The sequence below is a fragment of the Terrapene carolina genome, unplaced genomic scaffold, assembly GCF_002925995.2.
Source record: "Terrapene carolina triunguis isolate 2854851 unplaced genomic scaffold, T_m_triunguis-2.0 Scaffold62, whole genome shotgun sequence".
Lineage (NCBI taxonomy): Eukaryota > Metazoa > Chordata > Testudines > Emydidae > Terrapene > Terrapene triunguis.
Window position 1 is genome coordinate 33,513,824 of NW_020664413.1, and position 15,806 is coordinate 33,529,629.

The window sequence follows — 15,806 nt, forward strand, 5'->3', positions numbered from 1 at the left end:
ATTCCCCCCGGACGCTATTTTTAGCTCAAAAATCCAGACATGTCCGGGGGAATCCAGACGAATGGTAACCCTAAAATACTTGTATAGAACAAGTGTTGAATTAACCAGCCAGACTTCCAAAAAAGTATTAAACAGTTCTAGCTCATGCTCAGGAAAAAAAATTACAACTTCTAGACCAATCTGGACCAACCTAGTTTGACTCTTAAGATTCAGTTGGAGAGTGGAGTGCCATATAGCTGTTCTCCGCGAGGCAAATGCACCAGGAAGACACTGTGAGACACAGAGGGTGGAATAATTTACTACACCTTTTTTATGATGTAACTATTACACCCGTGTGTTCAGCCCAATTTGCTGGCTGGTGCATGCAGGAGCTTCTTTGTGAATGGTGAATAACAGGCAAACAACCTCTGCTGTCGCCTCAGTGCCTTGCTCCATAATCCAAAAAGGTCCTAGGTGACTGCTTAGGAGATAAGTTCTCCCCCTTATCTCCTTGTGCAGTCAAGCAGGATCAAGATGCAGCAAACCCCTAGATGATGAAGCACAAACTTTGTACAGACCTTGTTTTTTGGTAGAAGTTCACACACAAAACCATTGCAGCAAAAATAATTTTGGGGAAAGTTAAGCAGCAGACAGAATCAGGGTTGAAATGGAAGTAAGGTACATCCTTGAACTATGCCGTCACTACTGTGCCTTAATTATATTAATAATTTTGTATTTTATCTTAATCATATTTTGTATTTTCTCCTTCTTGACTTTATTCTTCTCAGTTCACACCTTTCATTCAATGTTACTTGTCTCTAAAGGGACTATACCAAAGTGGATATTTTTATCATGAATATCACATCGCTTTTCAAGCAGGCAGGAACAAACGTTGATAGTGAGTATTTCATATGACCAGAGATTAGACTACCTTGACCAGAGCAGTTGAGTCAGTTCTTGTGGTAATTTAAGTCCAAAATCAATCATCTAATGTCAAATTACTACAAAAACTTTTCCAATGTTACAAAATACGGAATCGTAAATGTTCTAGTTAAGTTAGACACCTGATTTTATTTTGGGTTTCATCTCCAGTTACTACATCCTGTTTCAACAAAACACAACAGAGTATTTTTGAAAGTGTCTTACCCTGCATCAGAGCTATTACCACAAAGTAGGGCATCTCTTTGTCCTTCCAAAACGTAAAAATGAGCTGTTGAGAAATAATTTTTAAAAGTATCTGAATAAATGAAAAAAATATTAAGTCAAAGTACAAATAAATATAATGTATAATCAAGTCAAAACTGTTCAGATGCTGAGTGCTCCCCAGTTTATGTAGGAACTTCTCTATTTATCATATCTGAATTACTTTTGACCACTGTATGTCATACCATATCAGTATACAAGAAAATATATCCCTTTCTGTATTTGCATCTGTTTTGTTGATCTTTTAGTCACAGTTTAATAGTAGTTCTTACTTTCATCCTCAATGTACTCCTTCCAGTTAAACGTGCTCACAGTTGTATTAACAAAGGTACCATTTACGTCCATTGTGCTATTCAAGTAGGAAGTAATGTTTACTTCAAAAGTGGAATTGTCTGGAGGCCACTGCAAGCATTTATGCCTCAAGTTGCCCATGAACAGCTGCAGCCCTATTAGTGCAAATACACTCAGACAAAACACAGTCAGGATCATTACATCTGAGAGCTTCTTCACAGACTGAATTAGGGCTCCTACAATAGTCTTCAAGCCTGCAAACGCAAAGGAATTCAAAGATGTATTAAAAAGTATCACATGTGCTTCCTATACATTTAAGATTTCATGCAGAAGCCCAAAATAATAATTTTCTTATTTGTAAAAATGTAAAGCTTCATGAACAGCCTCATAGCTTGTGAAGATGAATGAACAGCAAAAAATTCTTGTTTATGTATATGCAATGTACGTTTGTTCCAAATACACTTAATGCATTATTTTATTCGCAAACAGGAAAGTTTATCAGTCGTAGGTTACCCGAATACATGAACAACATGTAAAGAAAAATCTTCCTATTTTTTTATTTTATTGTATTTATTTATTTTTAATGTTCTACCATTGCCTCCATTCCAAACCATTATTAAATAGGAATCCACAGCAATATGTAAAACTAGAGTTGAGAGAATTCAAATTTCCAAAGGTAATTACTGTAATTCCCACATGCAGTGCCCGTGCTAATTTTTTTACAAATCAAACTCCCTTTTTCTCTGTTTGGCGATCAGTTTTTAAAACTGATTTCTTTTTTCAGCGATTGCAATAAATGGTAACATTCAAATCAATAAGAAAGCCACAGCACTAAACCTTTGACAATGTGAAAGAGAAAACTTGTCATAATAAAATGCAAAAGAAAAAAAAAGTGTCCCAACAATCCACAGGCTATTTATTTTGTAGATGTTTCATGCAAGAATTTGTTAAACTCAAAGGCTGATTTTGCAAAGAAAAAAGCTAATGTTAAAAAGGCAAAGAATCATATTGCTGTCTGATGATTCCTGACTTTTTATATAATATGAGTGGTGAGTAAAGAGGCTTATACTAAAAAGAAGTGAATTCAACTTCAATGGAACTAAAGTCAGCCTCAGTGTTTAACCTAGCTCTCACCTGGAATAACTGATATTGTTTTCAATGCTCGGAGAACTCTGAACGTTCTCAACGCTGAGACATTGCCCAGGTCCACAAACTCTGTCACATATCTGTAATAGGGGAGTTCACACACAAACACAATGACAGCACACAGATAACAGTTGGAGATACAAGGGGCCTAACACCTTACACCAATTACTTCTTACCTGGGATTACAGAAATAGTTTTCAAAGCTCTCAATACTCTGAAAGTTCGAAGAGCTGAAACATTGCCTAGGTTTACAAATTCTGTTACATACCTGTAGGATTAAATCACAGTTATTCAGAATTTAGGCAGCATTTTTGCTACTTATTTGGGTCGTTCATCAAGACCTCTTTGGTGATTTTAGCAAATAAATTAAGTCAGCAATTTACCTTTCTATGTAGTTCATCTCGCTTTATTACACGCTTATTGTCATCAAGTACATTTAAATTTCATTGAAGTGAAACTCACTAATTTTATATTTGAAAAGCTAATAAAGCTAAATCAGTTTAGTGATAGTAGTACGGTGGCATGAAGTCAAAGGGATGGCTTCCATTCTGGTGAGCAGAAAGAATGCAGGACATGAAATTAGTGTCCCTTAGGGTATGTCTACACTACAGGATTAATCCGAATTTAGATAATTCGAATTTGGGAAACAGGTTGTATAAATTCGATTGTGCGCGGCCACACTAAGCACCTTAATTCGCTTTTTAACCACATTAATTCGGTGGTGTGCGGCCACACTACCCCATTAACTTAAACACAGTAATTCGGTGGTGTGCGGCCACACTAACCCTAATTCGAATTAACAAAATCGATTTAGGCTCTACTCCGTTCGTCGAGGTGGAGTACAGAAATCGATTTAAAGGGCCCTTTAATTCGAATTAACTGGCTCTGTAGTGTGGACGGGTGAAGGGTTAATTCGGATTAACGCTGCTAAATCCGAATTAATCCCGTAGTGTAGACCAGGCCTTAGTGACTGACATGCCATGCTGGCTCCTGCATTATTTTACGTCGAACTATGAATGCTAAAATGAGTGATACATACAATAACTAAACATTACTACCTGGAGGAATTCTATACATTTAAATCAGAGCATGCCTGATAATATGCTATTTGCTGCCACTACTTTCATGCCCTCATGAGCTTAAAAAATGGTTAAACCACTTACGCCATCAAAATGACACTGAAGTCAAGCCAATTCCATGGGTCACGAAGGAAAGTAAAACCTTCTAAACAGAAGCCCCTTGCAAGAATTTTTATAAGCGATTCAAAGGTATAAATTCCAGTGAATGTGTACCTGAGGAAAAGTATCGAAGCAAGAATTACAGACACAGTCTCGGTATGTCTGTTGCTATATATAGTATCATTTTTACAATAGGTTTATATTTTCTAAAATTGAAAAAACAAGAAAACTTTTGAATTGAATGGAGAAACCTATAAATTTCATGTGTCTACAAAATTATATGAAGGCAATAATAGTAAAGTAAATGAAATTAGACTTCAACGTGTATATGTTGTGCTGATTTTCTACAGGCTTGATTCAGCCTCCAGTTTGTGCCCACATTTTTACACCTGCAAATAATTACAGGCACAAATATTTATAGGTACATTTTCTAGCACTTACATGGCTGGTTACCTGTTTGCATTCACAAATCATGTAGGTAAATGTCTATGTACTATAAAAAGTGCACAGAATTGTTTGCAGTGTCAAAATCAGAGCCCTCTTCTGAAAAACTGGTCCTGTAACTTACTATATTAATCACTATAGTATATATACATTTCATAAATAAGTAGAATTTTATCATAATAAAGAATGCCTAGATCTTTTATTGTTCAAGAACAGTCTGAGACCATGTTACCATAAAAGGGATGTGATTTAGTTCATGGATCTCCTGAGATATGCCGAGCTCTTGAAGGAGCCACAAGATCATGTATTGTGTGGAGGCCCTTCTGCTCTGTTGTCAGGCTCCAATCAGCCACAAAGACCATGGCTCCTGATGGATTTGTCCTTCTAGGGATCCCCTACTACATCTGTCCCTGGAAGTCCCCAAATGGGGATTCCACAGCGTGGTGAGGCCAGCCAACATGAGTCAATATAGAGATAAATGGGGAGTGAGGAAGGAACTGAAAGTGGTTAAAACCTTATTTAGAGTCTAATAATATATTTTAAAAGAATAATTCATAGCTGTATTATTATTAGCTTAATTGGACTAAATTCTGTCTACACAACCATGAGCCTGTGCAGCAAAGAGAAGCAGACATGCTTCCTGGTGTCTTCACTTCACTAGGAGTCCTGCTAGCACAGGGCAGCATTCCAAATGTCAGGTCAGAACAAAGTACTGCTTTGCTGCTCTTTGAAATCAGGAGCTCATTGCTTATTGTTTTGTGTCTGGTTTCTGGTTTTCCGCTTGTTGTTGTTTTGGGGGAGAGAGGGAGTTTGCCTATTTTGATGGCAGTTTGTGACTTCATGAGGGTGAGAGTCAACTCATACACTTTTTGCCTGACAGCCATACACTCTCAAGCCAGAGTGAATGTCCACATGCACTAAGATGCACTCTGGAGACACAATGACTGGCCTCTCAAATTAAGCACACGTGTGTTTGCATGCATGTTTGCGGTTATCTAGGCTTCTTTTCCTTCTTGCAAATCAGTGCCACTAAGGACAAGATTTAGTCTGTAATATCTCACAGGAAAGCTTCAGCTATTCATCAGACAGAAGGTTGAAGAACAAGGTACTATTTTTAAATCACTTAAATAATTTAAGAGAAAAGGACAGAAAGATATTGATGATCTCATGGAATCTAATCTCTTATGAGTGTAGAAAAGCAAGTTTTCAAGTAAACCTTCTATTAGTGCTTCTTGAATGGATCTACATCAAACTAAAATTGTTGTTCCAATAAGTATGTTTAACTTACTCTACATTCTTTGTCCACTCCGGAGGGTTACTCATGGTCATAAATACACAGTTGGTCAAAATAGTGCACATAATAAGCATGCTGAACAATGTAGACAGAAGTCAAGGAATGTAAGCCATTCGTATATTATATCATCCAAAAGACACAACAGTATTCTAATACCTGGATTAGTAAAATAGGTAGTGTGTAAATATATATACAAGAAATATAACTTATACTAAATAAAACTTTAAAAGTTTGCATGTAATTTCATCTCTCTTAATTAACACACCATCCAGCACAGTGGTTCTGTATTGTGAAACAATGTATTTATCTTTCAACTCTATTAGGCTGTGGATTTAAATGAAATCCACAACATCTTTAGGTATGAAAAAATATGAAATAAGAATAGTTTTTTTCTTGATCTAAACACAATACAGACTGGGACAGGATGTTATCTTTATCTTCCCATATGTTTGTATAGCACCTAAAACAATATGGACTAATCCTGATTTAGACTTCAGATGCTAATGTAATATATGAACTTCATACCCTCATATCTCAATGCCTGTACTTTGACCCATCAACCTTTTACCCCCTATCGGGGATATTGCAGATTATGTATTCCTTATGCCACCTGATCTTAAACCAAATTTTGTACCCTCGATAATCTGTATGTTATTCCCTGATAACCAGAAACTTCTATGCTCAAACTCTGTTCACTATTTTTTTTAACATCATCTTAATAACATTTTTAAAACAAACAACAAAATAACAGCCTACAATTTACTCACATGTGTAGTCCCATCTAAAACCAGTAGGATTACTGATGAGGTCTACTCACATGAGTTAGGACTCACATGAAACTAGCTACTTGCATGTACATTGGTTGTGTTTTCTTCAGCATTTGCACTGTTGTTCAGTTGAAGTCACAGATATCAATAGGGCTTCATGGAAGCTCATTGCAGGATTGGAGCATGAATTTTAATTGCATAAATATACTACTTAATATAATATTTCAGTGGATTGCACTTTCTTAACTGGATTAAAGTGAATTTGCAGTCATAAAAAAGAATTTATAATACTCTATGGACTATGGTTATTTTACACTCCCCTAATATTACAAGGCTCTGAGTGATCTGAGACATTTGTAAAATTGGGTTGTAAGTGTGCATGCTTTACTTGTATTTTACCATTCCATTTTCTGATGCTGACTATTTTCTTACAGTGTAAATGACCAATGACTGATGTCAGGTACTATAAACATACTGTAGCTGCAAACATGAACCTGGCCTTTAGTTTATTGTTTAAAGCTGCAGTTCTGCATTAAGATACATTAATGTTGAGCCTTATGTGTGTGTGGAGCCAATGGGACTCTGCACAGGCCCAGGGGTCAAAGCTAGCAGATCATGATGCAGGAGGATGTGTAGAGCCTAAGTTGTTACTCTAATAATTGACAGGTTTCAGAGTGGTAGCCGTGTTAGTCTGTATCAGCAAAAACAACGAGGAGTCCTTGTGGCACCTCAGAGACAAACACATTTATTTGGGCATAAGCTTTTGTGCGCTAGAACCCACTTCATCAGATGCATGGAGTGGAAAATACAGGAGCAGGTATAAATACATGAAAAGATGTGAGTTGCCTTACCAAGTGTGAGGTCACCTGTATTTTCCACTCCATGCATCTGATGAAGTGGTCTAATCATTGAAAATATCTTCCTTTTCCCTGATTCTGATCACTTATGCAGCACCTTCTCACCTAATGAAAAAAACAATACCAATGTGCCCATACAAATAGCTCTTTACTTATGTAAGTATTCCTCTAAAGTGAATTAGTGTCATCAGATTTAATGGGAGTATTTGCATGAGTAACAGGATTCTGCATGGATGCAGGAGTCTTCCCACATAGAGCTCATTGAAGGAGAAAGGCCTAAATTTGTATCTAAAACCAAATATTTAAAATCTGACAGTAGTGGCTGATTCAGTGATGAATTCTGTGGTTTGGGATGAGCTGCATACTGCAGTTGTGACACTGATGCTTTTTAAGAGTGATTGGAGTATGTTCAGTGAATGTATGTACAGACATAAGGGCATTTATTTGTATATTTAAATGAAAAATGTTATTTCAGTAATGATACTTTTTAAAACAGTCACATTTAAAATTAACCACTTGAAAAGGATATGAATGTACCAAAATCTTAATAGCAATTTTTCTAACGGGGTTGACAGGAGTTAAAATGTACAAGGCAGATGTGGCACTGAATCGGAAAATTGTCTTTCCTTTATTCAGTACTATGAAAGTCTGGAAAAAAAGAATATACAATGAAAGTACAGTGTACATAGCATTTTCAACTCTGGCACTTTGTTCCCCCCCTTGGATTTCAATGGAAGACAAGGGCACTGTCCACCTTGTAGGACTGAGCCTTTAGAAATGAAAGTCCTATTCTGTTCATCACCTGTGGCAAGTAAAGGTCGGATTTCTAAGGAAACAGCTGATTTAAGTTATCCAATGTTAATTTTCTAATGTTCTAAAATTTGTGTTATAGAAATTTTAATGGGATCAGGATTCAACGCATATAATATCAATGGGATTTTTGTCATCAATGTTAATGGCAGCAGAATATGGCCTTTCATCACTAAAATAAACGTATTTTTATTTCATTTATATTACACATTTTCAGACATATAAAGACAATTTATAACAATAAAATCAAGTATTTAAGTAAAATCAAGGTTACAAATAAAATCAAATACATTATATTGCACTCAAACATGAACAACATCTAAATCAGGTGTAGGCAACCTGTGGCACGCGTGCCGAAGGCGGCATGCAAGCTGATTTTCAGTGGTACTCACACTGCCTGGGTCCTGGCCACTGGTCCGGGGGACTCTGCATTTTAATTTAATTTAAATGAAGCTTCTTAAACATTTTAAAAACCTTATTTACTTTACATACAACAATAGTTTAATTATATATTATAGACTTATAGAAAGAGACCTTCTAAAAATGTTAAAATGTATTACTGGCATGCGAAACCTTAAATTAGAGTGAATAAATGAAGACTCGGCACACCACTTCTGAAAGGTTGCCGACCCCTGATCTAAATGCTAAGGGCAAATTCTAATATACTAACTGTAGCTTAGCAGTATCTTCCTCCACAAATGGGGCTACTTGTAAAGTACTGTATTCATTGTGACTAAAGGTATGAGAATCTGACCCTAAATAATTTAAATATAATTAGAAAATCACTGTATTTTGAGTTTAGATTTTAAATAACAGTAGTATCAATTATATGAATTTCCTGAATCGGTATGTCCATAGGCAAATGAAAGGAATAACAAAAATGCCAGCTGACATCAGTCCCAGCAGCCTGAGACCATGAAAGAGATCCAAAAGGACAAACTCTGTTCTCAGTTATAGCAGTGCTACCTTACTGACTTTGTCTGTGAACATTCAGTTTTGTGTATTTATTGTCATTTACATGTTGGCTTAAAGGACACATAGTCAGTGTTTTCCAAACTGTGCCTTTCCTGTAGGTGGTCCTCTTCTAGATTTTTATCATTTCTATTCCAAATGCGTAGGTGTTTGGGATTCACTTTGATCTTTGGTCCTTCCTGAAACTTCTTCAGGGCATTACTACAGTTCCTTTCAGTCTTTGTCAAATCCCTTGACTCTGCTTTGTAATATCACAGTAGAGTCTTTGTTATGCTCTCAGCAGAGCTATCTAATATCACTGCTTTCTAAGTTGCTCTGCACTCTGTAAAAACTAGTATGTGATTAGAGATGCTGCCATCTCCCTAACTTCCTCACTCCCACAAGGTCTCCTCTCTGGTGGGAGGTAAACTGGACCCCACTTTGGTGGGGGAGAAACCAAGCCAAGGAAGCTGCCCTTTCCCCAAGGTCACTGGTCTGGTACATATAGTGAGGAAATCAGGCTGTGAAAGACCACCCACATGATGTGTCTGTTGTTAGGAGGGAGTCATGCTGACACAGACTGCCTCCCACTCCCAGGACTGACTTTCTGTCAGTGGTGGTGCGAAAATACTGCCCATCTTAAGCTCATTGCTGCAGCAGAGTCAGTTGCCAGATTCCAATTCATACACTATTTTCTCCTGATTGCAACAACCTCTATGATTAAAAGTACTTTCTGCTAATTAGATAAGTGATAGCAACAGGAAAAGGGATGAGTAATTCTCATTAGTCACTTATGATGTCCATTCTTCTTTTGTTCAAAGAATCAAGCTGCTAGACATTTAAGAACAGATGCCATTTGTAGTAAACAGAGTCTGAAGTTTACTCATTACCACTAATGGGTTAGCTAGTCCCTGACTAGTTTGTCTTTTTTAACCTTTGTATCCTACATCCTTGTCCCCACATGATGTTTTGAGTTCACTGATGATCAAAAATTAGCTTTAAGTTTGTTGAGGATGTCCACTACCAGCTTTTAGCAGAAGATTGGGTGGGGTTTTTTAAACACTTTGGCTGTAGAATAATACAGGAAATAAGACCGGGGTAAAATGCACATAATGCAAAAACCTTTTAATTGAAAATACCGCACAAAACCGAGCTGCTGCTATCATATCCAAAAATGAAAAAAAAAAAAAAAAAGCTATTCTCTACCCTACACCTGTATTTCTTTGAGTTGCCTAAATGACCCTAATATATTAGCTATGTACTCTCTTTCCACATTAATTAACTACACAAGTGCAATTTATTTCATCTTCATTAGTAAGTGATGGGTTTTGTAATCACATATTGGAATCTACTTTACTTTCCACTCAAGTTAATTTTTAATATTGAACTTGGAGCTGTAATTTAAAAAAAAAATACCAATGCTGCTAAGGAAAGCAACTCTAACTACAGTAGACCAGCAATGTTAGTATCATGTGATTATTCCAATGAACAAAATAAGGGGCTGTTTACCTTTTCATTTCCTCCTTCTGTTACAGGTCTGTGAAGTTCAGACCTCCCACAATCACCAAACACCAATTTAGTATGATGCCCCTGCTGAAAGAGTTACATATAGTCCAAAGCCTCCTCTAGAGGTTCTCTACCAACAATTTTTCTCCTATACTCATATTTTTGTAAAGTCCTCTTTTTGCTATTCAACTTATAATATGGTACAATATAGGAAAAAGGGGACGTATCTTACCTCTGTGAGCTATCTACAGTTTTGCCAGCTTCAAGCATTTAAAAGTCATAATTCAAATTGCCATAAAAACATATTGGCTTAAAATGCATAAATATTTTTTAGATATTTAGATCATTTGTAGTGTCTTCTTTATCTGCCTTCTGATTTTTTTAGTGGGAAGCTGCCCACTGCTCCCCAGCCTATTATATGGCTGTGCCAAAAGAATGACAGGAGACATTAGATATGGGTTTAATCAGTCCGCAACTTTATTATTAGATAGATGTCTGGGACTAACCCAGCGGATAAAATGTGTGCAGTGTAGGTGCAAAATTTATGTCCCTCCAGCAGATTCACTGCTGGGTCCTTACCAATTCCAGCCAATTTTGAGCGGGAAGGACTTCCACAGCTCCCTTCCTATTTATCCAGGTCCCTCCCGCAATTCCCTTGCTGGGACCTTACCACTTCCAGGCAATTCTGGGGGCGCTTTCACCAGCTCTCCCCTCCCTCCCCCCGTTTTCATCCAAATCCCTCCAGCAATTCCCTTGCCGGGACCTTACCGACCACCTCCGCTCGTAGGAGGGGTTAAGGTGGACTATAATGATGGGGCAGTTGGCTCCCTGCTGTACCAACCATAGGAGTCCCCAACTGCCCCCGGCTTGCTCAATTATTAAGCACCTCTCCTTAATTCCTTTTTCAAGCCATTTTTTTGTTCTTTTGTTCTTTTGTGCCTTTAATTTATGGAGTACCCGCACTGAACATCCGCTATACAGTTAAATAAAGAGTTGCGACATATGGCCTACCGCCCGTCATGCTCTGCATGAACAGAGCCTACCTGAACCTGCTGCGAAGAAGGCAACCCCCTCCCCCTTACCTGGCCAATATGGTGGTAAGGGGAAAATTCCTTCCCAGCCCCCCTTAGTGGGGCAGCTAGCGTAATGCCCACAGCAGATATAGCTAAACACCCAGCATATTTGTGACCTAATTAGGGAGGGTGGGTGGGTGCTGCCCAGCCTGTTCTGAGTAAAGAAGGGAGGGGCCAGGCCCAGCTGACCCTTTTAAACCCCTCATTCCTAGGTGGTGAGTCATCCACCACGCTGACTGCTCTTCCAGCAGCTTTACGTCTTCCCTCCTCCCCCAAGCCAGAAAGCATTACCTTCTCCCGGCCAGCCAGCCAAACTCCTCCCTGCTCAAGTGCAGGGTGGCGATTAGTCAGTCACCTTCCTGTATCCATTGCTGCCAACTCTTGCAAGTTTATCTTACAGGTCTTACAGTATTGTTTGGTTGTGGGTTTTTTAAGTTTCAAATAATTTCACAGTACTTGGCTTCACACTCAGCAAATTTCCTGTATACAAAGTGGCCACCACTCGAGTTGGGCAAAAATTTTTGGACGATTCATTTTTTTCATTTCAGTAGGTTACATAGGCTGCTTGAACACTATTTCATTTAATTCAAGTGATTGTAATAGATTATACTAGATGTTAACCTTAATATAGTCATACATTCAAATTTAGTTTTAAATAGATTTATTTTAGAAAGAAAAATGTATTTAATTAAAAATCAGATTTAAATAAAAAAATCTGATTTTTTAAATCATCAGTTTTTATCTACCCTGAAAGCAGCAGATGCTGCATTGTACCCTTCTCCTTACTTGCAGGTATGCGGTCAGAAAGGAAATGTTGGATGGAGCAGTAGTGGGGCAGGGAGGAGTCAGGCGTAGAAAAGCCAATGTGTAGGATGATAAGAGAACAGAGTACCAGCCTATGGAGAGAAGTTGGTTAGGGCAGAAGCAAGGCTTGTTTGTGAAGGAGAGGTTCAGTCATACCATGGAAGGACAGAGCTGTGGGGGAAGTGGAAAAGCAGGGAAGAGGGTTTATGGGAAGGGAGTGCAAAAAAAAAAGTCTAAGCGGGAGGGACAGCAGAAAAGAAAGAGACAACTTGGGGTCAGAGGGAGAAATGAAGAGGACAGAGGCAATAGTGAAGAGAAACAGAATGAGGAGGGAATGGGAAAGAGAAAAGAAAGGAGAGCAGAGAAAGAAAACAGAAAATGCTGAAGATAAAAACAGACTGGCTGGATCAAAACATGTCTTTTAGAAAGAGAGAGCTTAAAAGAAAAAAGAAAAATGAAAACCCTGAAAATAAATTTAAGAGAACAAAAGGACACTGAAAAAAGTTGATGTTTCATGGCTTGAGAATATAATAAGACAAAGGAAAGGTGAAAAAACAGTCACACCAAGGTGATTGTTTGCTTACTTGTCCATTTCTCCCACATACATCTTTGTACCTGTTGCACATGGTCCCTTATGCATGGAACACCCTTACTAAACTAGTCTTCAAAGCCACAAAACTCTTCTTCAAATTCTTCCTCAAGACTCAGCTTCACTGTGATGCCTATAGGAGGTTTCCTCCATTCAGTATTTTGATTCTGTTCTTTAATGGTTGTTGGCTATTTACAATCAAAATTCAGAAGTTTTCCCAGACTTTTAGCCAGCTGAATCAGTCCCCTCTTTTACTGAGTGGTGTTTGTTATCAAAAGCAGAATCAAAGTGGAGCTATCAGGCTCCTTTGGAGATGGTCAGGATATTCATTTACCAGATCCTAGGATGTATGGTGCTACATAAGGTAAAGTGTATAGTAAGTTAAAGGGATGGCTTGCATGAGTAACGAGTTGCAGAATCAGATCTTAGGTGAAGATGGAGAAAATAATAGGAGGAGATGACAACACAGGAAGGAGTCAGAGAAGGGTACTGTCAGGGTGAGGACAATATGATTATGCAGTTGGTTGGGGCTGGAGTGTGCTTCTTGTGGGTTACAAACTCTTTTTCAAATATAAATACATTATGTGCTACGGAACCGCTACTTTATATCCACAGCCTTATCCGCTTATTTGTCCACTTCTCCCACAAGCATATTTGAACCCTTTGCACACTGCCTCTTATGCATAGAACACCCTTCCTGAACTAGCCTTCAAAGCCATAAAACTCTCCTGCATATCCCAACTTTACTATGATGTCTACCACAAACTGCCAGTTGAAGATTGGCTGGCACTACCCTGTAACCTACAACCTTCTCCATCCCAGAATCTGTTTTCAACAATCTTCAGGCCAATTTTGTGCCACTTACCTGGTGTCAATCAGGCATAATTCAGTTATAGCTTGTGGGGTTACAGCAGTATAGAAGTGGCATAAATCAGATTGGAGTCAGGCCAATAGGCTTTCAGTATAGTGTTGTGGTTTGATTGCTCTAAAAATACAGTGATTAAACTCTTAACCTCTATCATTAATAGTTGATAGAATAATGCTACTCTGTGTAGAAGCTTACTCTCCAGTAATTTTTCCAAGTATTAAATACTGAAAGGTACAATTAGATTAAAGGATCAGATATATTATAATGAAAATAACATAATGCATTTACTTTCACAGAGGGAGAGAGAGAATAGGGAAAAAAATTCAATTGCTCAATAAAATAGAGAATTTTACCCGACTGTCAACAGAGACATCCAAACAGCAGTCTTAATAAACACTCACTTTTTGATTGATATAATATGGGTCCAGGTCCTCCAAGGGCTCGGACACCATTCCTGGAGGTATGTCACCATAAATAAATGGCAGTGTCTTTCCTGCTTCCAAGTCACTATTTGGCTTTGGGCCATCTTCATCATCGTTGTCTGTATGATCTTGTTTGAGTTTTTTAGCTTTTTCTTCTGCAGCACGCTTTTCAATAGCTGCGAGAGATTCTCTAGTAAAATAGCAGAAGCTGTCAGGTCCTGGTGGTACCAGCAATGCCTGTGCCATCTTTTCATCCTGCAAATTTAATTACGTTTAGCCTCTTGCATAAGAATGTCCTACAAAAGAAAATGCAAACAAGTTAGGAAAAATAGTGAAGGAAAAAAACCCACTACACCTGGTTATTTAATACCACACCTAGCAAATACAAATTTATGCTCACTATAACAATAAATGCTGATAATTTATATGCCCAAGTAGTTACATCTCATATATTTTACCAAACTGATACCACTCTGTGAACCAAATCTCTGAGCCTTTTAGATGAGAGAAAATAGGAATTTTGATCAGGGCCAGCCAGGAGCAGAATGGTGCTCCTAACTTCTGGTCTGGGAGTTGCTGCAGCATTAACTAATTTTAAAAAGACTTTGAAGATCTTCTTATTTGCTAAAGATTGGGGGAAATTTTAATAGTTATTTTTAACAGAGGAAAAAGAGAATGATTGTACATATTTAGTTTTTACTGTTTGGTATATTTTAATAGACATCATATAAATGTGAAATATTATTTTAAACATTGAGTGAATTTTAGTGCTAGAAAAGGGGACAAAAGACTCAATTATCTGTCCATCCACAAAAGGCGCACATCTAACAAGGGGGAAAAAGCTACTGCATTGCCAACACAAGTACTCCTCACATTTGATGTGGTTACAGTGCATAGCAAAACAAAGCAAGAGGTACCATCAATATTACATCGGGTATAATGCAAAAAACAGAATGGGGACTCCTGGTGATAAGCTGCAGCAGATGGTAGAGTAATATAAAAATGGAGAGAACTTTTCTCAAGGAAAAGGCTGGACAACCATGAAAGGTAAAGTAACAGCGGAGTCACAGAGATTCTGGAGAGGGCAGAAGACATTGATACCGGGGGGAATTCAGCAAGCAACCCAGTAATATGCAGCTATGCTGAAACTTTTATTCTTTTAAGATTTTTTCATGCTGGGATACAAGGATGTGGCCTTTGCTGATATCCGCTAGAAACAGCCTGACCAAGACACCTGCTTCATATTAATATACCCAGCAATAATAAGGATCCTGTAGTCAAATCCACACCTTATTTCCATTCAAAAGGGGAAGCTGAAAATTACTTTAACAGGCTTTCTCTGGAGACTGAGAATTGAGCTGCCACATTTGCCAAATAGCTGTTTGAGACTCCCCTGGGCTTTGCTGGCTGAGCAACACTTTTCTGCCACACCTTACAGGTTTGAGCACTTGTCACTTGAGTCTATTGACCTAGGTGCCTTTTCCTTACAAATGGTCTTAAAAAAAACATGGTTCTTCTTAGGATCGTTATTGGAACAATAAACGATTGTTTATTTGATTAGGTTGTTTTCATTTTAAAACACTGTCATTGTTAATATTATGCTTATAGTGCCTTGTCTACATTG

General features: G+C 37.9%; 1 protein-coding gene across 16 annotated transcripts in view; it reads right to left on the reverse strand.

The window, feature by feature from the left end:
- LOC112105136 (sodium channel protein type 2 subunit alpha-like) overlaps positions 1–14,428 on the reverse strand; it is a 101,449-nt gene extending 87,021 nt beyond the window's left edge. For 9 of the 16 annotated variants that reach the window (XM_026647526.1, XM_026647520.1, XM_026647517.1 and 6 more), the window contains exons 1-7: positions 14,162–14,428; positions 7,689–7,807; positions 5,530–5,619; positions 3,783–3,911; positions 2,608–2,699; positions 1,455–1,727; positions 1,126–1,189 (exon numbers count right to left, since the gene is read on the reverse strand). In XM_026647526.1, coding sequence (XP_026503311.1) covers positions 1,126–1,189; positions 1,455–1,727; positions 2,608–2,699; positions 3,783–3,911; positions 5,530–5,619; positions 7,689–7,807; positions 14,162–14,428 — 1,034 coding nt within the window. Of the gene's footprint in view, positions 1–1,125; positions 1,190–1,454; positions 1,728–2,607; positions 2,700–2,795; positions 2,888–3,782; positions 3,912–5,529; positions 5,620–7,688; positions 7,808–14,161 lie in introns of all 16 variants that reach the window. The other 7 variants (XM_026647525.1, XM_026647522.1, XM_026647516.1 and 4 more) reach the window with 2 other exon arrangements.
- Between the last annotated feature and the right edge of the window lie 1,378 nt (positions 14,429–15,806).